Consider the following 24,374-nt stretch of genomic DNA (forward strand, 5'->3'; position numbering starts at 1 on the left):
TTTACCTTTGAGAGGGGCCAGTGCTTGACTCAGACTGGGTCCTCACGTTTCCAGGTGAGCCGAGGGGTAGATGGCAGCGTACAGTCCTCAGTGGCCCCAGTCAGCAATTCCAGCTGTGAATGCGTAAGGAAGCTCCCTGGGATAGAAGGTCCCTACCCCATAGGGTGATGGGGGCCCTTACCACGAATGGTCGGATGGTTGCCAGCTTGCCTTCAGGTCCTTTGACAATGACATTCCACTTGCTGTGCATAGACGCTGTGGCTCAACCAATCCCTGAAATCATGCCTGCCACAGGCTACAGTTCCCAGTTTGCTGGCCACTCCAAGCGGGAGATGATGGTCACATCTGAGCCTGTGTCCAGCATCCCTAGTGAGTAGCTCTTCTCTCCCTTGCAGAATAAGTCACACTCAATGGCAGGCTTATTTGGGCCCACAGTCTGTGCCCGCATTATTGTGGGGTTGAGGGGAAGCCTTTCCTTGCGGTTTGGTGGGAGTAGAAAAGCTTGTGCAATCGGGGTTCCCTGTGAAAGGTAAAAGGGTGTGTCCCTGCAGCACAGCTGGACAAAGATTTCTTGTCCAGGATACACTGTTTGTACTTATGGAAGAACAAAAATTTATTTTGGAACATGGAAAGTCACCTGTAATTAGGATGTCCCAAGGACATGGTCCATGCTGTCCTGTGGGAACACAGTAAACACTTTCATCGGTGAAGTCCATGGATGGTGCAGTTACAAGCTGGAGCCATGTTCCCATCAGTACCTCTCCATGTATTAGATCCTCCTCATGTGGCTTGGGATCTCCCGGGATGATGCTGTGTGATGCTTCCTACCTTCCTGGTCCTGGCTAATGTGAATCTCACAGTTGGGACAGAGTGGGATGGCTTTTGGTTTGTTGTCTGCATGCGAGGCCTTACCGCACTGCACTGGGAGTTTCCCGAATGCTGCTGGTATCACTGCGGTCTCTGGGGCCTTTGGTAGCCAGTGAGGGGGTCTTGAGTGGGTGACCTCTCTGGGCAGTCCTTTAAAGTGTCAAAATTCCCCACAATTGAAACAGCAAGCATTATCTCTGGAAGTTACCACTGCAAATGCAAACCTCTTCAGCAATGTCTTTTGAACCGCCTGGGCAACTGTGTTTTCAGTGGACAAACAGTGTGTACAGCTTTCTACCATTTGTTCAATGGTAGGTTCTGTATGCAAGCGTAAAGCCCTCAGAATAGTTTTACATTGTTCATTAGCATTCTTTACAGCTATTTACTCAAAAGTTCTTTTTGTGCCTCTATGCTCTCTATTTGTTTTTCCAAGGCATTCTTTATCCACAAATTCAGTAAAACTCCCATCTACCCCTTATTTGATATTAGCAAAATGTAGTGTTGGTACAGAGTCATCTGGAGTGAGGAGCAATGATGTTTTTGCTGCAATAGCCATGTCTTGCAGTGTTTCCTCAGGTAAAGTGTTAGCTTGTTCTGAGGGTTTTTTTAAGTGATTTTCTCTTGCTAGTTGTTCAACAGTAAAATTTTGCCTATTTTCATCTTTAGAATATTTGTCAGATAATGTTTTTAATTGCCTTTTCCAATGCCTTTCCCATAGCATATATTCAGCAGGGGAAAGGAGGCATTGAGCAATATTTTTGACATTGTGTGGTACTGAGACATGCACTGACAAAATGGCTTCAAGACAATTTCTAAAAAGATGTGTTCCTTGTCCATGTTCTTTGGCTATTTTGCGAAGGTCTCTAAGTTCTTTGTTAGTAATAGGTTGGCACTGCACTCTGTAGCACCATTCCTGCCTTTTTTTAAGTTACTGGAAAGGCAGATATGTTTTGGGCTAATTCCCATTTCCCTGCCTGAGTGGCTTGAATTTGTTTATTATCCAGGTGCCATTTTCATCTGAATCAAGAGTCAGTTGTGTTGGTATCGCTGTCATTCTCAGTAGAGAAGGCAGGGCGTGCATCTATGCGATGTGTCTTTGAGGGCTCCAAGGGTGCCTGGAGCGAAGCGGCAGGGGGCCGGTGGGACACAGTCCAGCCACAAGGAAGGTGTGGCAGTGTGGCAGTCCCAGTGATGCTGGCTGAATAGCAGGCGAAGGTCTCAGTGGTGCCAGGTATGGGGTTTTGGGAGGGAACAGCGGCAGAAGCTGCGCCTGCGGCGGCAGAAGCTGCATTGGGTAATGGGAAGAAGCGGCGTGAGGGAAAGCTGCAGGTGGGGGGAAAAACCGCAGCAGAGGGGAAAAGGGGTGGGAGGGGTGGGGGGAGGCACGGGAAGGGCGGGGGTAGTTGCGGGGGGGACAGGGGTAGCTGTGGGAGGGACGGTGGTAGCCACGGGCGCGTCGGGACCTCAGGCACGCCGGGCGGGGGCGGCACCCCATCCCACTCCCACTGTGACGCAGCCAGGAGTGGCAGGGCAGCCGCCTGTTGTGGGGGGTGCTCCGGGAGACACGGGGGAATGGAGGGGTTCGGAGTACACGGCAGCACGGAGTAGGGAGAGGGACAGGCTGCGGTGGGGTGTTGGAAAGCAGGGTACACAGCGGGGGTGGGGGGAGGGGCAGGGTCGGAAGGGTCAGAGTTGCATGTGGTGGGTAGTGCCAGGGGAAGGGGTTTGGGTGGGTGTGAAGCGGGTCCTACACTCCCTGCCCCAGAAAGCGGGACGGGGGAGGAGGGGGCGGCTCCCAGCGGGAGCGGGGCGGATCCCCTGCTCTCTGGTCCTGGAAGCGGGGTGGGGGTTGGCACTGAGGAGTGTGCCTGGAGGGGGAGGGGAGGCTGACACTGGCCCCTGAGGGAGCAGGGAGACAGAGAGTGGAAGGGGGTCGACATGGAAAAACCGGTTTCAAGTTTTAGGTCTGAGTCAGAGTCAGGGTCATTTGCAATTGTATATGGGGGGAGCAAGTCTACATCAGAGCGATGGGGGTTGGAAAGAGAGGTTTTAAAGTGAGAAGGGTTTTTTTTCTACAGTTTTAGTTACAATGTGAAACGGGGGTATAAAACGTGTAACAGAAAAATCTCCGTCAGCTTGTCAGGCATAGATTTTGGTCCCAACACTATCCCAGAAAGAGTTGAGATAGATAGTGTCCCCGTTAAAGTTTGGAAAATGCTGAGAGAGCCAATGAACAAATGCTTTTAGGTTAGTCTTAGAGAGATTTCCTTTAGAGAAAGAGAAATTGTTAGCAGATAGGAATTGTAGAATTTGGGAATATAGGTCTCTCTCGGTGTGGGATCGCTGAAACTTTTGTAGTTTTAACCTCATATTGGTAGTCCAGGTCCCAGCCCAGCAGAAAAAAAGAGAAAAAAAAAAAAAAAACAACCCAAAAAACCAAAAGATCCAACGGAAATAAAGTAGCATGCAGAAAAAGCTGGGTTAACTCACAACACTCAGCTGGTCGGGTCAAAATAAAATGCTGGCTGGGTGGTCGGCTTTTTATTCCATTCCTCGGGGTTTCTTCTCCCATGTGGTGAATGCGAGGGTGTTGGAATTGCCTCGTCAGATACTCTCTGTTAGAACACAGAGGGTATCTTCAGCAGGGTGACAATCCAAACAGCGCTCTCAGTCCCGAGGCTGCTCTGCGGGATGGTGCTCTGAATTCCTGGGCTTCAGCTGAAGAGTCCAGGAGCTGTTCGGGTGCTACTTTGTCGTGGCTGTGTCCTGGGGGCCTGTCTGACCCCCAGCTTCTGCCAGCAACAAGCCTAGATAGACGTTCCGGAGGAGAGCAGCTGTCTGGGGTTTCCAGGTATTCCAGCCAGGTATAACCCTTGGGAGCACGGACAAAGGCTTCAGAGTCTCCTATCAATAGAAAGCCAAAGCGTTTTCATCACCAGTCTGTTTTGACTGCAGCAGTCAATTCAGACATAATCCAGCTAATATTACAAGTACAAATATTAAAAAGGTACTCTACTATTTTAAAGAAAATTCACCTTGCTGTGAAAAAATTTACCATGCAACTGCTGATTGCTTTTATCAATTTTTAATGGGTTGTAAAGGGTTAAGTGCCTCCAGTTCCTTCTTAGCAGAAACATAAAAGCAACCCATTTGGATTTTTTTTCTTAAGGGAAATGTGATCTAAAGCGGAAGGGGAAAGTTTAGAACAGCTCAATCTGAGACTTTTCCTGGCATCAGTCGTATGTCCATCTTACTTTACTGCTTCCATTTGGAGTTGAAAGGATATAAAATGCGGTCCCCACAAGGGCAAGCTGAGGCAACAGAGGAGCTCATTTCCAGGCCAAGAGGCTCTTATGAAGCTGCTTTGTTGTACCTGACACTTTCTTGCTTCTGTATTGATAAACTAGAGACAGAAATGTCTGACATGTATTACATATGGCCCTTCAAACATTACTCTGTAGATAAGTGTAACCATAGCAGTACATCCCACTAAGGCAGTCCAGTGGAGAGATATATATAATTATTTCTCCCATGTTCTCAAGTAGAGTGGCATTATAGCCATTAACTTGTTCAAAAGCTTCACCTGAATGGTTCAGTAAATATACACCTCCCTCATGACAGCAGACCCATTTTAAATTATGAGCTACACATAATCTGGCATCTGATGATCCACTCTCTGGGATTTCAAATCTGTATACAGAGATGGACACCAAAGCCACATTATGCCTTCCTGTCTGGGTAGTATCATCTTAGCTATATTTCATCACTAATTGTGATGCGTCACATTTAATAATTATAGCAATCTGTTGGAGATTGTTTTTAAATACACTTTCTGCTTTTGATGTTTCTGATCCCTATGGAAAGCTTTTGTTATTTTATTGTCTGCTGACTAAGCTCATGTGCACACCAGCTGCATTTTATCAGGGAACAATGATTGCCTTTTGAACCAGCTAATAGATTTTACTTAAAATGAAGAGAAGATATACCTTCTTTGGCAACACATAGAATGTTGTTCAGCTCAACATCTATTTGCAGACTGTCATAGTCTCCAGCTAAACAATGCTTGTTCAACATTGCCACCAGCCCAAAGCAGGTAGAAAAAATATGTCTTAGAAACAGAAAGGATGCCAAGTTTTTCTGCTGCATAAGGAAACAGGGATCACCCTGTGTCATTTGGACAGATGTCTTGTCCTATCTGTTCCTGAAACCTTTCAATAGCAATTACACACCTTTTCTTAACTACGTTTGCTAGTCCTTCATTATCCTACTGTGAAGCTTTTCCTTGTATCAAAGTTAACCTGAGTCAAGGAGCATTCGGCCGTTTTTATCCTGCCTCCCCAAGAATGGAAGGAAAAGTGTTAATTTCCTTTGCAGCAACTTCAAAAACTAAACCCAGTATTTAAGTTATCAAAACTTCCATTGGATAAAGAATTCCTTATGAGATATTTTCTAGTCCTTTTGATTTCTTGTCTTACCCAGCTTTCTTGAAATGCAAAGCCCAAACCCATATACAGAGCTTGAGAGGAGCATAATCAGCACCAAGAGCTGAAAGACTACATTGTACATTATCCATCAACTCAAAAGGCTGCCAGAAAAGGACACTGGGCTATCAGGTGTCCCTTTTCTCCTTTCAGGGCAGCACAACACAATTAGCTGGGAGATATACTCAGGGGAACCTCTGCTGTGAGGCAGGATGACAATTCCTACGTACAACCCCAAATTAGCCTTTAGCCAGCTGATCCCACTATGCCTTCCTTTCTCATTCCAAGATGATTGTAGTCAAAACTGCTGACCAACAGTTAATGCATTTAAGGAAGCTGTTTTATTAAACAATATCCTGATTTGTTTTTCCCTTGGAGCTATGCTTTCTGTCTTCTCATTACTTGGGTTCTTTTATTTCCGAGAAGTGTCATCTCTCTGCATTCTCCCCTGAATTGGGGAAAATCTCTAGATTTTAAAACTGAAAGAGAATATCAAATCATTTCATCCAACATAAACCCAAGACACAGAATCATTAATTCATGTATCATGTCAGATAACCTTTGTTTCCTAGAAGCAGTGCTGCCTACAAAAGATATTGATTTGAAGGCATCAGAACATCGAATTTTTTTTTAAATTTTCATCAGTAAATTGTTTTCCCCTCTAGAAAACTAGGCCCATGCTTCTAAACTTTGAATTTGCCTTTAGTTTCCAGTTTAGGTTCCTGCTTTGCTTTAAGCAATAGATTAGAGATGCCTTTCACTTATTAGGTCTCCACAAGGATTTATGCATGCATTAGTCACATTTCAACCTCTTGATAAATTAAACTGCAAGTTTCTTTGAATGTTTTTTTTTAGTCCCTAAATGCTGTATGGTTGATTTCTAGCTCTAATCCCAAATTTGTCCATCACTTTCATACACTGAATTTTGTAACCAGATTTCTGTTAACTTTACAAACTGTCTATTCGAGCGGCATAAGATAATAAATCTGCAACCCTCTTTTGTTCTCATTAACAGAGAAAACAAAATGTTCTTGGGTGCTCATATTCAGTTGTTTGTCCTCTGATCCAGTCACTTTCCTTGCATGCTGCGTCTCAAACTGCTGGCTATCAGTCTGAATGTTTTGTTGATGTCTGTTCTTGGAGGGCTCACCTAACACAGGAAAAATTACTTTCCTTTCAAAAAGCTCAGGTTATTAAACACTTCCACAAGGATGCTGTTCTCCCTTACTGGAAGTTAAGAGAGTTAGCACAAAGTTTCCCAAGATTCTTCAGGCAAAGGGGAAGGGGAATGGACCACAAAGGCATGGCTGCATGGAACACCCATGTCTCCTCACTCCTGCAAGCAGAAGGACATCTCCTGTTGTGCTGACTGCCCTCCCTTCCTTCCCACCTCTGACAAAGCCTCCCAGGCTTATCCTGAGGTGCAAAATCAAAGCAGGTTTCTATAGTATATATCACAATCATACGGAGTGTGGATTAGATCAACAGTGACAGGATCAACAGCCCTTATATGGTATCTAACTTTCAATTTGCAAAGCTTCTAGAGTCAACATTCATTTCCACCCTGCAAGAAACAATCATTTGCTTCTAGCTATACAGAGTGACTCAAATGAGAACTGAAGAAAATAAAGATTACATAGAAAAAAAAGAAGTTGCCACTTCTGTTTGCTTTCTTGTTCAACATTGCCAAAACCAGCAGATCAAAATTTCTCTTAGTCCATAGGTCCCTACACAGAAACCATTTGTTTCTGCCTCAAAAGTATTTTTCCCATATTCTGTGGCAAGGAAGTCACTCTTTAGTTTTCTCCTGTTATTTGAGTAGAACATTGCAAGCTAACAGAATACATTTCTATGTAGTCTGGTAGCCTTAGAATACAAGTGCAAGCTGTTTAATACATCAGCAATAATTGTCAAAGGTTTGAAGCCTCTCTGGGGAGCAGCAGGCTTTTTGCACACAAATTTTGTGCACTGCTAGAAATCTCTATCAATGTGTATTACTACCCACTCAGAAGGCAGCCTGAAGAAGTGTCTTTCACACTCAAAACTCTACCACCTTTGCTTTCCAATAGCTTTTTAGTTCTTGGGAAAGTTAAATGTGAGAAAAATAGCACAGACAGTCCTTCAGCCTGTTTAGACATTTTGGATACTCCATATTTAATAGCCTGGTATAGCATAGTTGGACTATAGCAGTGGAAAGTGATGAAGGCAGGAAAAATGATAGGCAGAGCTTCTGGTTTAACAGGCATAAATACGCTGTGTCTGTAGCTGCTCTGAGGTGATAGTCTGAAGGAGACTAGGAAACAATCATCCACTTTATGTCAAAGATATTCTGTCTAAGCAAGTCAGAGCTTTGCTTTTTTTGCATATCCCTTGTCTTCCAGAAGTTGCTAGAAATAACTGTTAGACACAAAAATTTACACAAAAGGCACGGTTCAGCAAGTCAAAAATGAGAATCAGTAGCTGGTTTGTTCTGGCTTCCTTTCACACAATATTCATGTAAGGACACAATTCTTCCACATATTCTTTTTTCATCCTCTCTCACACATTTTGGAAATTAATCCATCAAGATACATGAAACCTGAATTTTAAAAATACTGACAAAACTAAAGTGCCACCTAAAATTCAGGAACCTCAGAAGCTGATCTCTGGAGTACTTAGAACCACAAATTGCACAAATGATGGATGCTTCTCAATTAAATGATCAACCCAATTGTTGATCAGCTGAATTAAAAATCCAAGTCACCTTTATGGTTTTGAGTGGCTTTAGTGTTTGTGGTTGACCCATTGGGTTCATAGGCATAAACAAGTACTCAAGTTTCACCATCCTTTGCATGGAACAAGTCTTGTAGCTTATGCAAATGCTGTAAGACATGAATACCTTCCCTCACTTTATTTCCCTGCAAATGAGTTGCATCACAACTGTGAACACCACTAAATTTCTCTTGAATCAATTAGTTCAGTCTTCAGTTGGTTCAGCAGTTATTAAATTCAGACCCCTTTTGTGTGTAAAGAAAGTTAACTTAACGTGAAACACAAGTGTTAAATTGCTGGGTTGTAACTTAAGAGAGCTTAAAGCAGTTTATGATGCAAGAAAATTGGAGTCAACACAAGGCTCTGAGGTGGTGCTTATTGCAGTCATTTCCTTGAAATTCCAATTCATCTTTCCACTGACATTAATTGCAAACAAGAAAGACAGTGGATTTGCATTACATTTGTGCATATGAGAGTCACAAATTACAGATTTAATAAGAGTCATTTAAGGCCTCCTTCTGGAAAGGGAACAGCTCTCACCAGCCCAGCCATGCAGGCTGGCTTACCACCTACCTGCCTTGGACCTTGATCCTTCTGAATCATGTCAGCATTGTGTGCAGTCAAGTCTGGTTCAAGTAAATAACCACTAGGATTACAGAGCCATCAGACATGGCTTGATGGCCTTTTCTGAAGTCTATGTTAATACAGTGCTTTTAAATACAGACCAGACCACGCTGGGGAATATTCTGCATAATACATTCTCATTACAATTACAATTGCAGCTTGATGTTTTGTAATTTGGGGTCATCTTTTTAAGATATGGTCAAATAATTAATATTTACAGGTAGCTATTGCTGCAACTTAGCAATACCAAAACAAACTTCTGGGAACATTGTTTTGATTAAAAGTGAAAAGATGAAAGGGAGGGGGAAAATAGAGGACCAAGAGAAGAAGATATATCTTCAGTTACTTTAATTTTGCCTTTCAGTTACTTTAATTTTGCCTTACTTAAGTTATTTCTAATATTTAAGCTAATAATTATTTTGGTCTCATACTCTGAAAGTAAGATCAGTCTCTAAACATAGAAAGGGTGGCACAGTACTCCTGCTGGGACCCAGTAGGTTCTTGGTTTAGGGCTCAACAGCAAGAGCAAGTCCATCTTCAGATCAGTCACTGAGAGGCAGGTCTTCTGCAGACTTGAACAGTGTGTTCCGTAGTGCATGGAACCACCTGCACATACCTTGCTAAAATTTCTTCAGCAGATCTTGTATCATGAGCATTTTTTAATATTAAAAAAACTGCACATGCTAAAGCAGACTGTTCCTTTGGATTCCTGCATATCATCCTACAAAACAGTATAGGACAGGAGCAGATAAGTTCCTGTATAGATAAAAATTCAAAAATACTAATTTCTCTGAGTAGAAGCTTCAGGTTCAAAAGTCATATGCAACAGGAAAATAATGATACAAAGTGTGATTGAGCATCAATTGCCCTAGGAACAAAAGCAATGCAGATACCTGCAGCTACTGACGACTAAGCACATCTTTCTCCACTAATCCTTTTCAAAATTGTTTTTCCTAATTCACTCATGTTTAGTCAGTGGTGCTTCAGCTGCAGAGTACATGCTTTTTTGAGTTTTACCTGTAATTAGGACCTGCCTCAGTACGAAAAACATCTCCCTGATTTGTACACTAGAGTAGTTGGTGCTTGCATTCAGATTCTATTTTACTGAAGACAAAAGAGTTTTCTGTTGGCTGAACTTCAGCCAGCTGGGAAAGAAGAACCAATTTCTGCTTCTACCTTTTCCAGTAGGCACTACAGGAGCAATAGCAAGGATACAAATGTAGGAAGCAAGTCCCAGCACTTCTGGGATGGGAATCCGTGGACGATAACTTAGGGAGATAGGGGACAGAGAATTGGATTCCTTTGGTGCCACAAAATCAATAATGAATGGGTACTAATCAGGATGTTATTTATACAAATAGCAGTGATTACTAGAATATTTTTTCAAAGACAAAATAGAGGAGCCGTCTTTTCGCAGTGGTGCCTAGGGAAAGGACAAGAGGCAATGAGCACAAGCTGAAGTACACAAAAATCCACTTGAACTGAAAAAAACCCTTCTTCCACTATGATAGATTGCCCAGAGAGACTCAAGTCTCCAGCCTTGAAGAAATGTTTAAAACATGGCTGGACATGGCCCTGAGAAGCCTGCTGTAAGTAGCCTTGCTCTGAGTGGGGAGGGGTCAGACTAGACAATGTCTAGAGGTTCCTTCCAGCCTCAACTAGTTCATGACTCCAAGACAACCTTCTCGTTCAATTAAATGACACAACAGCCAAACACAATCTAGTGCTCTTAAATCCAAGAAGATATGCAAGTCCCTTCTCATCTTTATGTTTGTGCTTTTTCAGATTGTCATTATAAGATGCAATGTTTCATTACAATTCTTGCAGTAAGGGCAGACTTAAATCAATTCCCTTTATAGAGCAAATTTTGAATGTAGCCTGAACAAATGTGACACATAAATCCTGGAACACTTCTAATGAGAACAGTAAATTAATCAAAGAATTTACTGGCTGAGTAGAAAATTTGTGATAGTTTTAATTCAGATAGCAGTGCCAGGAAAAATACAAAACTACCACTGCTTGATCATCACAGAATCAGTAACATAATTTTTTACACTCTGTGCCAGGCAACACTATAAAATATTAGGACCTAACCCTTACCAAAGAGATCAATATTAGCTAAAATAATAGCTATTACTGAATTGCAGAACACAATTGACACTAATTTGTTAGCTTTTCCTGATATAGAAATTCAACAAGACAGGCAGCTGGAATACAGGAAAGAAACCTGTGTGTCAATTTTGAGCCAATTGGCAGACAATTTGATGGCAGGAAGAAAGAACTAGCATCACATAAAAATATTCATCAGACAAGTTTGTTAAAGAGTGCTTACCACATGATAAGCAGTGTTACTGTTTTAGACAAAACTGGCAAACAATGATACTTGGTGAGATAAAGATATAGGGGAAATAATACAGTTGCATTAATAAAACACAAAGGAATTAGGAAAGCAGAGTAGTAAGTGAGGTTGAGAAAGGATGTTACAGAAATTTCAAAAAGAAAAGGTAACTAATTTTTTTTATTCCTAAGCCATTAAGAACTTTTCTTTCTACTTCAGTTTCAGAAAGGCCCAATCATCTTCCTGTTAATATTTTTTCTTCCCCAGACAGGCATAAGGAATGTTGTCATATTCCCCATCTACACTTTAACAGTAGCTGAAGTCAGCTGTTTCTTACCCCAGCTTTAGACCTTTCCTAAACCCCAGAGTCTCCCATTTTCTTTTTATTATGCGTATTGTAGAGCAGCATTGTGAACTATTTCCTTACTATAAGTGTCACCTGTTTTAGTTATGTCAGGTTAAGCAATACCAACATCCAAGTCATTTCAGTCCAAAGCTGCTGTTAGCAGGAGCCCCTGCTTTTGAAGAGGGCACCACTCCAGCACAAATGATAGAGAAGCCAAAGGTTCCGAATGGAAGAAGCTTTCTGCTCTGCAGCACCTTTAATAGCTTTTTTAAAAAAATACATAAGAGTTTTTTTTGAAAAAATTAAGAAATTTAGATACAGAATATTAATAAGATTATAGAACTTCTGGTCCAAGTACTTCAGTGCGCTATGTGTGGGGTGCTATGAAGACCTTTAACAACTCAGGACGCAGAAGACTCTATCCAGATAGAGTCATGCATTTTCCCTTCTTTTACCTTTACTGCACAGTATCCTAGTGATCTCCTGTTAGGATAAGAGCTCAACCCACCTCCCAGTTAATTCAAAGAAGATCTGTAAGTTTATTTCAGCATTGAATATATCCTGCTCTTTTTATCAGTAACAGTATCTACTCATAAAACAGTCTACTTAAACACCTTTCATCCAACACAGAAATTCCTCTACAATATTCTGGGAAATTTTAGTACATGTTAAAACTAAGATAGAAGTCTGATATAGAAGCACTAACTGCCTTCACATAGCTGTTTGGGTTTCCAGGGATTTTCTTTTTAGTGTTATCTTCTAGCCTTCAAAAGCCACTTATTGTAAAAACACAGAGATAGCAAGAGCTAAGTATTCAGCATTAGGTAAAAATTCTCACACACTAGAGAACCCACAAAGCTGGCATGTCAGGAGCCCACATGAGAGAAGCCTATATTTCTATACACTCAGCTATCTCTCTAGTCAATGCTGTCTCAGCAGCAGAAAATATCTTAGTGACTGGCCTTTATACAGCTTAGGTGTGAGAGGGAAAGAAGCACCACTGGACATAAAGGTTCATGGGAATGTGATTAATTAATTTTAAGGGTGATTGATTTCAGGTTTTATGTCTGAGTGATTGACAGGAGAAAGGAGCATTGTAGCTGGGAGCAGCCTAAAGGCAGGCTCTTTCAGGAGGACCATCAGCACTGCTGAGGCTACTCAGGCTCTGGGTAAGCTTGATCTCTTCTGGTGTTTTGTTCTGTAGGTGGATCCCCTCAACGAAATAAAAAAAATTTGTTCTCAGTTCTTGTGCTGTCTTCTAGGCATTACAGTGTATGTTGTGGGAGAGCTGTTGTGGGCTGACTGATATGCCTAAAGCTCAGTCTGATTTTTGAGAAGTACCAAGCCTCAAGCTCGCATCAGCTGCTGGCATCAGCACCAAGATGAAAAGCAGGAAAGAAACTTGAGTGGAAAACTAACACTGCTAGAAGCGCCACAAAATCGTTACACCACTGCTGCTGTGCATTATCCTTGCTCTTAATGCTTTCACTTGGGTTGAGTGACCAGTAGAAATGGCATCTTCCATGTGAGTCTTGAAGTTTTCCTCCAAGTAAAGTTGTCTCACCCGTTTTCCTCCAAATAAATTCAAAGAAGTTGTTTTACATGGAGGTATTATCTGATAAGGCCAAAGCAGATCCATGCAGTTTCACCTTAGGAATTAGGTCCGTAAGTATTCAAGGAAAGGTGGAGACTGAGAACCTTGTTACCTCTATTCCCCCACCCTCTGAATTTGACCTCTACAGCGTGTAAACCCATCAGGAATGGGACAGACTTTGATACCAAGGTCTAGTGCTGGTCTAATGATGCTTTACCTTCAGGCTGCACTTAAACACTTCCTGCAGAAAACAGTGGCAGCTGTTGAAGGTGGTGCCATCCGCAGCTGGAGGGAGGTGGCCAACCCCAGGGCAGGGTCAAGGAGTGAGCACATCTCAGCAGCTCCAGGTCTCAGCAGAACCTGCCCCTGCAGCTTCATTGGGCTGAGCTGGCCGACTGTGTATTTAAAGCAGATGTGGGGTACCCAGGAGTTCTGTTTGCTGACTCAAGTGTAAGGCAGTGGTTAAGAGTGGCAGGAAATGGGGGCCAGGGTTTATATAGGGATGGTTTGATATCTTAAGATGTCAGCAACTTCTGAGGAAGAGAACGTAGTGAAGGTGCTGTCTCATTAGCTGGAACAGAAAGAAATGTTGGAATTGGGATATGCTGTATTCATCTGTTCTAGGCTAAAAATTGACTGTGAAACATCACATGGAGGCTCAGTAGTGGTCCTTGCTGTTGTCAGCATTGATGGAGTGGCACCTTGTGAATGACAATATTTTCTTTTGCAGATATGGTTGAAGTGATTCACAAATGCAGTAAGCTTAGATCTTCCTCCTTTGTGTGCTGTAGCAACAGCTAGGATGGAATTAAAGAAGTCCTGAAGTGGGGGTGCTATATTCACCTACAGTGTAAATATAGCAGTAAATTTGCAGCCTTTTTACAGCTGTGAAAGCCAAGACACAGGAAAAGATTAGGAGTGGTCAGTTGACAGACCCAGAGAGAGAATAACTGTAGACAGTTGGAGATCCAATAAATCATCATACAGGATGTTAGTGGTAGAGCTGAGGAGTTAATGCCACAAACTACAACTTTTACTGTCATGCATTTTTGCACTTCCAGGTGTTTAATGCAGCCTTTGCATCTACATTAAATAGCTGTCTTTAAAGAATCATACTTTCCCACTGATTCTATGTCCCATTCAGTGTTGAATGACTGCCTCACCACTCAAATAATTGTGCTTTCAAGGAGGATGCATTAAAAAAAGCCCATGGACTCTCTGTAGGAGATAGACAATTGGAAATCAAAAGCTGGCTTTTTATGTTTGATGAAAAATTTGTTTTCTGTTGGCTATGAATTTTAAAATTACGAAACTCTTACATCAGCGATGGAGAGAGATGGGGACAACTGAGTGGTGATCAGAATCCAAATTTACTGTGAGCTACATATGCTTATACACCATTCCAGGAAGGCTAATAAGTTTTTACTACAATGATTGGGTTAAACATCATACAAACATACATTTTTGCAGCATCTCTTCTGTTTGATTCAATCTTCTTCTCTGTCACCAGACTGATCCAATCTTCTTGCAGTTTTTGAAGCTCTGTTTGTTTTTGCCATGGCATCCTGATTACCAAATCTCTTATGCTAATCAGGTCCAATGTACTTTCTGACTTTGCCATATTCTTAAACCAACCTGTTAAATGTAAATTCTTAATTTTCTGCTGCTGAACACTGGAAAACACTAAATGAGACTTTCCAAATTTCCAAGGAATTATGAATTTGATAATTTGATTTGGAAACTGATGTTACCTCCGAAGGAAAGATAAGATAGATCTTGAAGTATATAGCACGTACTTTAAAAAGAATTAGTTCAATATTAATTCTGCTTAAGAGTTGTGACACTGAAAAGTCCTTTTGTCTTTCTCAATTTTTGTTCCTGTAAAATGGAAATGATAATTTCTAAATGTTGCATTTATCTGTATGGAGAAGGTGAAATTACAACTAGTACAGGCTGTGCTTCATTTCAATCTGGAAGTTAGAAAAAGCTGTCAGTAGTGTTTTGCACTTAACCAATGTGTTATATGTATATGTTGTATATGTTCAGGGAGTAAGAGGTGTGTTTATCCACAATTGCCCAAGACAAGCTCTCCTTCCCTGGGGCTTAGCCTTCAGCTCTTTTGCCTTTTTTTTTTTTTTTTTGGGGGGGGGGGGGGCACTTCTCCAGCCTGAAGATGTCAGCTCTATTTTCTTGTTGCCTGTGGGCATACGGCTCTGAGTGTTGCTCCTGAGCTTGAACAGGATGACTCTTCTGGTGTTTTCAGAGTAGTAATTTACAAGAGGCTTCCTTATGCCACTTTCTTCAGAAGATGCATCAGTTAATAACATCCCTAATCTTTTCAATCTTGTGAATTTTGGTGCTTTGAATTTTCAGTTCAAATATTCCTTAATATTTATCAAAGAAATAAGGGAGGTGTTGCTTTGAAAGGGGAGTTAATGTATTGGTTTGATACCTGCAAAGACTTCTGAAAAAGAAGTCTTTCTGGAGTGTGATAAGACACAGGCTGTTTAAAAAGTTAGTGTCCAAGCTATTTTCAGGCCTTGGTGCACAGCATGTCATGGTTTGAAAAGACAGGTGCCTGCTTAAGGAAGGCAGAAACCTCCCTTGAAATGGAAAAAAACCCCAAAATAATTGTAACCCCATCCCCTGTCGCACTATATTAGGAACGGTGAAAGTAATGACACAGACTCTCTGGCCTGGTTGCACAAGAGAGCAAGCTTTATTCTTCCAGATCTCCTTTTATAGACAGTTACGAGAGAGTCTGAGAAGGCAAAACTCTCATTGGTCATTGAACCAACATATCACCATCATTGGACAATTAGGAACACCCCTTGACTGTTTCTTACAAGTAAAAAAAGCGACAAACAACACCTGCAAAGGTTGTTTTCCTTCTCTAAGGATTGTTTGGGTTCTTCCTTATGATTTCCCAGGCCAGAGTTGAGAAAGTTGTGTGACTTAGTTTCACACAGGCTCAAGCTAATGCCTGAAGCTAAAAATCTCTTATTTGACCACTCTCAGTTCCCACACCCCCACCCTTCCAAATTATTATAATCTTGAAATCAAGGTGCTCGCAGGCAAAGATATGGTAATAGGAATAACAGTTCTTTATTAAGGAAATTAAAATAAAAATGCAGTGGAACAAACAAATTTAAAAAAACCAAAACAACCCATCAAAAACCCCCAAAAAACACCACTGACAGAGTCAGAATACAACCTGACATCCTGTTGGTCAGGGTGTTGGTAGAAGTCAAATTAAATGGTGGCTGCAGTCCTCCTGGAGTGACAAATGTGGTTCTGTTGAAATAATGATCTTGCAGAAGGATGCAGTCCTCCTCCAAGGTCCAGTAGTTTAGACGGGTCCAGTCTCTCCTCTGGGAATTCAGTGGAGAACTTCCTGGGGTGCTCTGAGTATCTGATGATATACAGGTATAAATGCTTGGTTCCTCCCTCTGGCTGGAGCATTTCACAATGGGATGATGTAATTTCATCAGTCATGCAGTGAGACTGAATGGCCCATTAACAGAAGATATCCTCCTGGAGGGAGGATGGGTTGTGGAAGAGATAAGAACACTGCCCCACCTGGTTTTAACAGATGGTAATAGAATACATACCTTTGGTTACAGTTTGCATTGCAACTCAAAACCCAGCACCATGACTTTGTTTTGTTGAAGACAGAGGTTCTGAGTTGATTTATCCATATCCTGAGCCATATTTCTACCATTTTACAGAGAAACAAGGAGAGAAGGAAGCAGCAAAGAAGAAATGGGTAAGTGGAGAGGCCAAGAAAATAAATTGCTGGGGGTGGAAAATGTTCAGCAACCTGTGGGTCTTGTATACTGATCCACCTAAATATAGTCATGCTGTGGTAATGCCATGTTTGCATTTTAAGAGTTTTTCCTTCATGATACAGTTAATATCTATTTAGCTAGTTTTGTAACTTCTCCTGATACTCTTTATGGATAACTGCCCTGTACTTACATAATTTTTATTCTTTCTGCGAGACTGCAGTACACTTTTGTTGGTTGCAGCATTATCTTGGAACTTGAATGAAAATCTCATTTAGCTCAAATGCACTATGATTGTTTCTGCAGCTTCTAAAGAACACACCTCCATCCATTCCAGCCTGGGATGCCAGGCATCTATACAGGTTCTAGTATAATTGTTATGTCTTGTAAATTATTCTAATCCTGTGAACAAACTTGCCATGGTTGAATGATGAATTGATTTTTTTGTTTGTTTGTTTTCTGTTAATTAACTTCTCTTGTACCAGAAGTTATTTGTTCCACTAAATTATACAGGAATGTGGGAAGTTGGCACTCTTGATTTATGCCTTTTGCCTCATAATCTGTTTTTCAAAAATGCACTATTCAAATTTGCTTTTAGTGCTAGATGAGAGATCATTAACCCGCTCTCTTGAGGGCAAGCATATCAGTAAAGGCAGGCAGAAGTTCAGGAAAGCTACACCTCCAGATAACACGAAGGAAAAACTCTTAAAATGCAAATATGGCATTACCACAGCATGACTACGGGATCCATGGAAAGAACAGCAAATCAATAGCAACTGCTACAGAATATGGTTGCATGGCTTCATCAGGTGTTGCAGCCCAAGCTCTCAGCTGAAGCCCCTGTGAGTCTCTGAGCTGACTTCTTGGATATCCCCTGTTTGCTAGCCTTCAACAGAATTCAAGTGTCTTCTAGGTCGGAAGTGTTTTGTCTCTAAAAGCCTATGAGAGACTAAACTAAAATTACATTACCAGGGATTTCTGTAGTCTTTGCAGTAGGGAAAGGTGGATGGGTGGTGCTGTTGTCGAGCTCCCCAACAAACTGACTTTAGGAGCGAAGGCGCTGCAGATGGCAGACCTGGTCCTGGCTCTCCCAAACCCTGGAGGGCTGGGACATCAGCATGCTGGTGCCTGGCTCTTGGGATACCCTTGCCAGCCTGGGCTGTCAGAGAATCACGGAATGGGTCAGGCTCGAAGGGACCACAGTGGGGTATCTGGTCCAACCTCCCTGCTTAGCAGGGTTGTCCTAGTCGACATGGCACAGGGTTGTGTCCAGACAGTTCTTCAGTATCTCTAGTGAGAGAGACTCTGCACCCTCTCTGGGCAATCTGTTCCAGTGTCACTCGCAGGGTGAAGAAGTTCTTTCTCTTCTTCTAGTGGCATTTCCAGTGCATCACAACACCTTGCCTGTTTGCTTCGTGTCCTATTGTCTGGTGCAGCCGGAAAGAGCCTGGTTCCATCTTACCGGTACCCCGCTTTCACACATTTATATACATTAATGAGCTCTCGGAGTGGTGCCCATTAAGTACGGTGTGGGAGAACCCGCGGAGAACGGACAGCTGCTTCTTCCACCGAGGGGAAATATCCCGGAGAGGCTGTGTCCGAACTCCCGCCGTGGCACCGGAGGCAGGGAGTGGGTACTCCGCTAGTGTCAGATCATCGCGGAGTTGCTCTCGGGAGGCGCAGGGGCGGCAGGTGAGGGCCGTGCTGCCCCGGTCGGGTAGAGGTCGACGGGACGAGCCCCCTCGGGGTCCCGATGCCAGCCCAGCGGCCGCGGACTCTTTGCCCGCGGCCGCTAGCTAGCCCGCTCTTCCTGGCGGAGGGAGACGTCGCGCGGCGTCGGTCTCCATGGAAGTGGGGCTGCGTGGGCGGAGTGGTCGGGGCCGCAGCGCGGCGGGCGGGCGCGCGAGGGAGAGAGGGAGGGAGAAGGTGAGGGAGGGAGCGCTCACCCCCGGCCCGCCCCTACCCCTCGTTCAGTGTTTCTGTCGGGCGGTGGCGGCGCGGCTGAGGGGCTCCCACCCTCCCTCCACTGTGAGTCCGAGAGCCCCGCGCCCGTCCCCGCCCCACGCCCGCCATGCGCGACCCCTAGAGCAGCAGGCTCAGCGGCTGGTGCGGTGCCTGCGCGGCGGCGGCAATGGCGGTGGAGACGCGGCCGGAGCTGGTGGGGAAACGGTTCCTGTGCCTCGGCGGCGAGGAACCGCCGGAGAGCGGGCGCTGGCGGGCTGGGGTCATCCGCGCCGTGTCCCAGCGGGACTCGCACAGCCCCGACCTGGCGGTAAGAGCCGCGGCTCGGGCCGGACCGGGGGCTGCGGCGGGGGGCGGCGGGCCCGGCGCGACATAGCCCCGTTCCCGGCCGGGCACAATGACGTAGAGCCGAGGGTCACGGCTGGTGCCAGGCGCGGTTCCTCGCGGCGTGTGCGGCCGCGGTGAGAGAGGGCCGGTGCTTGGCCTGGCCGACGAGGGACAATCAGGCTGCCCCTGGAGTAGCAGGGGAGAATGCGGCTGATCCGGAGGAATGCAGAAACTGCTGCCGCGTAGCACTGTCCGACTGGATCCAGCGCGGTGATGGTGAACGTTGTTATTAAAAGAATGTCATTGTTTCCCTTCTTTTCATGCCTGCTGTCACTGTTTTCCTAAGGGGTGTAGGAATGTGTGTGTAGGTTAGCGAAGGAGAGAGGATATGCTCTGTTGTGCTCAGACACACTCTGTTGGGGGGGGAAACACGGCCAGGATTTCCTTGGGTTGGTGTTCTGAATGCATAATCTGTAAAATGGAGTTTTATTGTGCTGCTCGGATTTGGTCGTTATATTGTTCGTGAATTCCGCAGTGAAAGGAGTGCTGTGCTACCTCCGTGGTTGTCTCCTTCCATGTTTTTATGTTACTTAATGCTTCTGAAAGCACATTTAAAAATATCACGACTGTGTAAATGGGCATTACGTAGGCTGAAAAAAGGAATCACCGGACTGCGCTGGGCAATCCATATTGCTGCTGGGAAGGGGGAGACGTTCACATCTCGACACTGATCTGGGTGGAATGTTGTCTTTTTTACAAACTCATTAGGCAAACAATTGTCTGGTACTAGAGACTGTAGATTGCTTAGTTTGAGAAGTGTGAATCACAGAATTAAGAACTCTAGTTTTCATTCGTCCCAGACTTCAAGATTTGTTTCAAAAACAGAAAGTGGACTTGAGATGCGACTTTTTTTGCTATATTCTGGGTTAATTTTCTTGGTGTGTTTTTTAGCTATTTATTTATTTATTTATTTAGGGCATGTAGTTCTGGATTTTTCCCCATTCTTCAGCTATAATTCAAGAAGCTCTTGAATTCAAGTTCATAATTCAAGTTCATGCTCTTCTTTATGAAATGTTTTGTGTTTTCAGCCTTTGACTATATGTGAAAATTGTCTAGAATGCTTTATTTTTATTTGAATGTTATTTTGGATGTTATTCTTGCAGGGTAGTCTCTAGAATCTGTATACAATTATGGAAGCACTGCGTAAGGTTTAAGGAGGTATTTACTAACATTTACAAGTCAGAGCCATAATTTGTAAACTTTAGGGGCAGAGCTGACATAAAGAGAGAAAGGCATTTCAGGGTCTGCGTCTGTTATGTTAAATGAAAGATGCATGCTGCTAATTGTAAAAACTTGGCTCCTCTTCTTGACTTTGGTGCCTGTTTTTCTCTTCAGATGCTCTTTTGTTACAATTCTTGGTAATTTAAGGAAGAACTGTCATGTTACAGCTGGTTTCTGAGGCAGGGTGACTAAGAGTGTGCTTATGTGTCATAGTGTAGCACCATTTGGATAGATCCAAACTACCTGAGAAGCAGGATGGATACTTCAGCCTGGGTGCAGTGCAGTGCTAACGTGGCCATATTTCTTCTGGTGTTCAAGGTAGCTGCACAGCAGCTGCATTATGCTATGTACATGCACTTCTAGTCACCTATGGGTGCTGGAAGCCTTGGAATGTTTTGAAAATAATTTCTAGGTCTGAAGAGTTCCGCAGTAGTACTTTACTGGAACATCATTGCCGTCTTTAAAGTGCAGCAGTTAGGGTTTGTGTTAGGTATTCTCTGGCCCCAAAGCACAAAGAAGTGGATTGAGGAAAAAAATGATAAGGTTTCTTTAAGCAACAGGTAGTTTCTGTAGGTTAGACTCTCTTTCTGCATTTATAATTAACATTAGCTTCTTATTAGTCAGTATTTGCTAATGTGATTATCCTTTCCCCCTGCCCCCAGGAAAATACAAGGACGTTTTTCTGTTAGCCCTGTTCTGTGTGTGCTATTCTAGCTGGAGTAACTGCTGTTATCCTTCCATGGCTTTTGTTTTGAGGTGTGCCATCCCTATAAATATCTCCAGACCCTGCTGCTGCTCCCTGTCACTTGACTGAAGTGGTAATTCTTGTTGACAGTTTAATTGCTGCCCACAGGGTGCAGTATAAAAATGTTGAAATTGACTTTTTGTCAATTTTGTGTTTTCCTGGTCCCACAAGAGTGGGATGGAAGAGTGAGAAATCCAGAATCTGCCCTGAACCACAGGACAGGAGGAGGGCATCAGTGGGCATTTTCAATATGAATTGCAGCTGGTTGTAACTGAGTTACCTCCTAATCTTGGTTTCTAAGGAAGTACTATTTGCATTGACTTTGTGTCTTTTCTTCCTGAGTAAGTGTGAACCCTCCAGTCAATTTCAGCCAGTTTAAGAACAGAGAGGGGTTTGAGAAAGACTGCCTTCCCCTAGTCTGTGAAAGCTGACATCTGAGAACCCTCTCCCCAAAAAACCATAAAGGCAAGGAGGTCATGGCATTTGGTGTTCTCCTGGAAGTGAAGAGGCGATCTCCAGCTGGCCAGCCAGCATGCACCCAGCTTCAAACCAGCTACAGCATATGCTGTCTTTTGTAGCACCATTCAGAGATAGGTGGTGGAACAAGAAGACATGACAAAGAGCTGAGTGTTAATGAAAGTGTGAGAGTAAGCCTCTGTGTGAGTATGGGAATATATGGACAAATGGGGAGTTTTATGTGGTGCATGAGTTCAAGGAGACATGGGTAAGCTTAGAGGCAACTGATGTAATTAAAGTTAAGTGGCCACAGGGCTTATAGGAGCAAATCTGGAGTAAACTGAGTTTCATTAGTTCTGCTGTAAACAGAACTAGTCATTAAATCAGGAACTCTGGACTTGAAGGCTGGACTAGCTGCTCTCCACCTTTGAGCAGGGAAATCAAGAGGCCATTTTTTGTATGCTGCTAAATTCGTTTCATGACTGTATCTTTATAGCTAAATTATTGGTTATTTTCATAGTTAAAATTATTGTCCTGTTAGGAAAATGTAGGAAAGAACTCAATTGTCTGGTATTTTCTTCCTGCTATGTCTCCCCTACTCCATGAAAGTATATTTAATATACTTTTATATTTTTTGGTATACTTTTTCAGCTTCACACCAAATGTTGTTAGAGGAAACTGGGAGATCTATTTTTCCTTCCTTCTAACTGCCTGAAAAAGCTTGTGTGCTGCTCTGATTACAGTGATAACTGGGCAAATAAAGAAATGGCCAGGAGGAAAGAGGTGGAGTCAATGCCATATGATCTCCCTGGTCTTTACTGTCCCATAAGAATTGATTACTGGGCCACAGATTGCAAAACTTTGACATGGTGATGAAAGAGAAAATGGAAGTAGACTTTTAAACGTACAATGTGCAACTCATAATAAAGAAATCTCGTTAATTTTAAAATACTGAAATCTGTAATTTGTAAGTATTGATGCATTAATTTTTCCATCATAAAGCACATGGTTTAGAAGACAGGATAAAAATTGAGTTGGTAGTCTAATGCATTATGATAGGCAGACTAACATCTAATAATTGTGCATAGGGAAATATACTGTGACAATAAATCACCATATCAGATACTCTTCATAAAAGCCTAAATATGAATGATAGTTTGAAGCAGTTGTGTGATTTTTATTTACAATAAAATCAGTAAGATATAGTGGTGTAAACAATATATTAATACTTTTGGTGAATTGTAGTTTTTGGTATTTCATATTTGGTAGTTTACAAACAGGGAATTGTTAAAAATTCAGTAAGTCTGGTAAAACCTTTTGAAGAGAATATCAGCAGATTGTGTATCTGTTTTAATTGAGTTTGCCTCCACTTAAAAGTAAAATGGAAATTCACAAAATGTAATGAAAACTTACCACTACTGTGTTACATTTAATATGAAAATAATTTAAAATAACTTTTGATAATTAGAAAACAAAAGATATTTTAGTCAAGTGCTCCATACACTGCTTAGTTTCTCACTAAATTATGAAGTTAAATTTGCGTTTGTGTGTGGAGCTGCTCTTACCTAGTTTTTTTAGAAAATGTAATTATTTTCATGTTCCTGCTTCTGCATTCTCAAAGTTGCTGAATGTGATCTGGCTTTGTCATAGAGGCACAGAATTGCACTTCTGTGGGTTGCATTTGGTTTCTGCCATATACTGATTTTTAGTGCTGTGTGTTGCATGTTCTCTATTCTCCTTTTGCTATGATAGTATTATAAGGAGAAAGTGCATGGGTTAATTTTTTGAACACATTTGATCTGGTCTGTTTAAAAACAAAATTTCTATTTTTATTCCTTATTTTAGAAGTACATGCTCTGCAGCTTTGACTTGTTAGCCTTGACATAAACTGGAAGACACAGGAAAATCTTCAGTGAAATTATTGTAGAAAGTAAATAATTATGCTTTAGACTAGTTGTGCACAGCTTGTTGGTGATTAATGGAATTTAAAAATTCAATATGTTTTTGAACTAGCATCTGGATTAATGATGAAGAGCATGTTGTTGACGAGGATCCTGTCATGTTATTTACTTCAGCTATTGCAGATGACACTACAGTCATATCATATCACTGCCACCTTTGAATGAAGGAATTTTGTAGGATGTGTTTTATATATGGCTTGAATCTGGTTTGAAAGGAGTGGGAGAAGCTCAAAATGTGACAGGGATTTGGACGATTTTCAGTTGTTTCTGGTATTCTGTATCAGTATTGTTGCCAACAAGAGTCTCATAAGTTTGGTGCATGTCAGCTGGGCAGTGTTTTCTTGGCTAAGCAGTAAAGAAAACTTCCTCTTTCCTTTGGTGTTTCTAGTAAGGTTAAACTTGTCATGCTGCGTCTGTGAATGTCACCCCATCTGTCTTCCAGAGATAGTTCAGGAAGGAGTATCTCTCTTTCATAGTAATTTGACAAAAAGATCAAACAGAGGAGTGTTCCTATGAAATTGACTGCAAGGATCCAGTGCTTTATACTCTGCCCTTCCCTCTTCACTTCTTTTACTAAAAGAAACCTGTCTATGATGTAGATCAATAAGTAAATGTACCTGCATTGATGGATTTTGAGTAAAGTTTGTTTGAATGTCAAGATTGCAAAGAGTTCAGGTGTCCTGAGTTAGGGACGAATCATTTAATTAATTTGCTACCTAGTTGCCAAGTAAGCAACAGTGAGCAAAGTAGGGAAAAATAAAGGGTTGATCCTATAGTTAAATGTTCCAGGAGGCTCTTAGGAAGAGGTAGGAGATATTTTCTTAATAAAAAATACTGCTTTTGCCTTTTATATGTT

The 24,374-nt window shown here is 42.4% G+C and overlaps 1 protein-coding gene across 3 annotated transcripts in view; it reads left to right on the forward strand.

Moving 5' to 3' along the window:
• The first annotated feature begins 18,744 nt into the window (after positions 1–18,744).
• JMJD1C (jumonji domain containing 1C) overlaps positions 18,745–24,374 on the forward strand; it is a 167,959-nt gene continuing 162,329 nt past the window's right edge. Inside the window, exon 1 of one of the 3 annotated variants that reach the window (XM_014261523.2) lies at positions 18,745–19,058. In XM_014261523.2, the coding sequence (XP_014116998.1) occupies positions 18,918–19,058 (141 nt within the window). In that variant the 5' untranslated portion in view covers positions 18,745–18,917. Of the gene's footprint in view, positions 19,059–19,188; positions 19,352–24,374 lie in introns of those variants that run through there. The other 2 variants (XM_088059403.1, XM_088059402.1) reach the window with 2 other exon arrangements.

This window comes from Pseudopodoces humilis, chromosome 9, assembly GCF_049639895.1.
Source record: "Pseudopodoces humilis isolate 2021_Gansu_Grassland_sample_001 chromosome 9, ASM4963989v1, whole genome shotgun sequence".
Lineage (NCBI taxonomy): Eukaryota > Metazoa > Chordata > Aves > Passeriformes > Paridae > Pseudopodoces > Pseudopodoces humilis.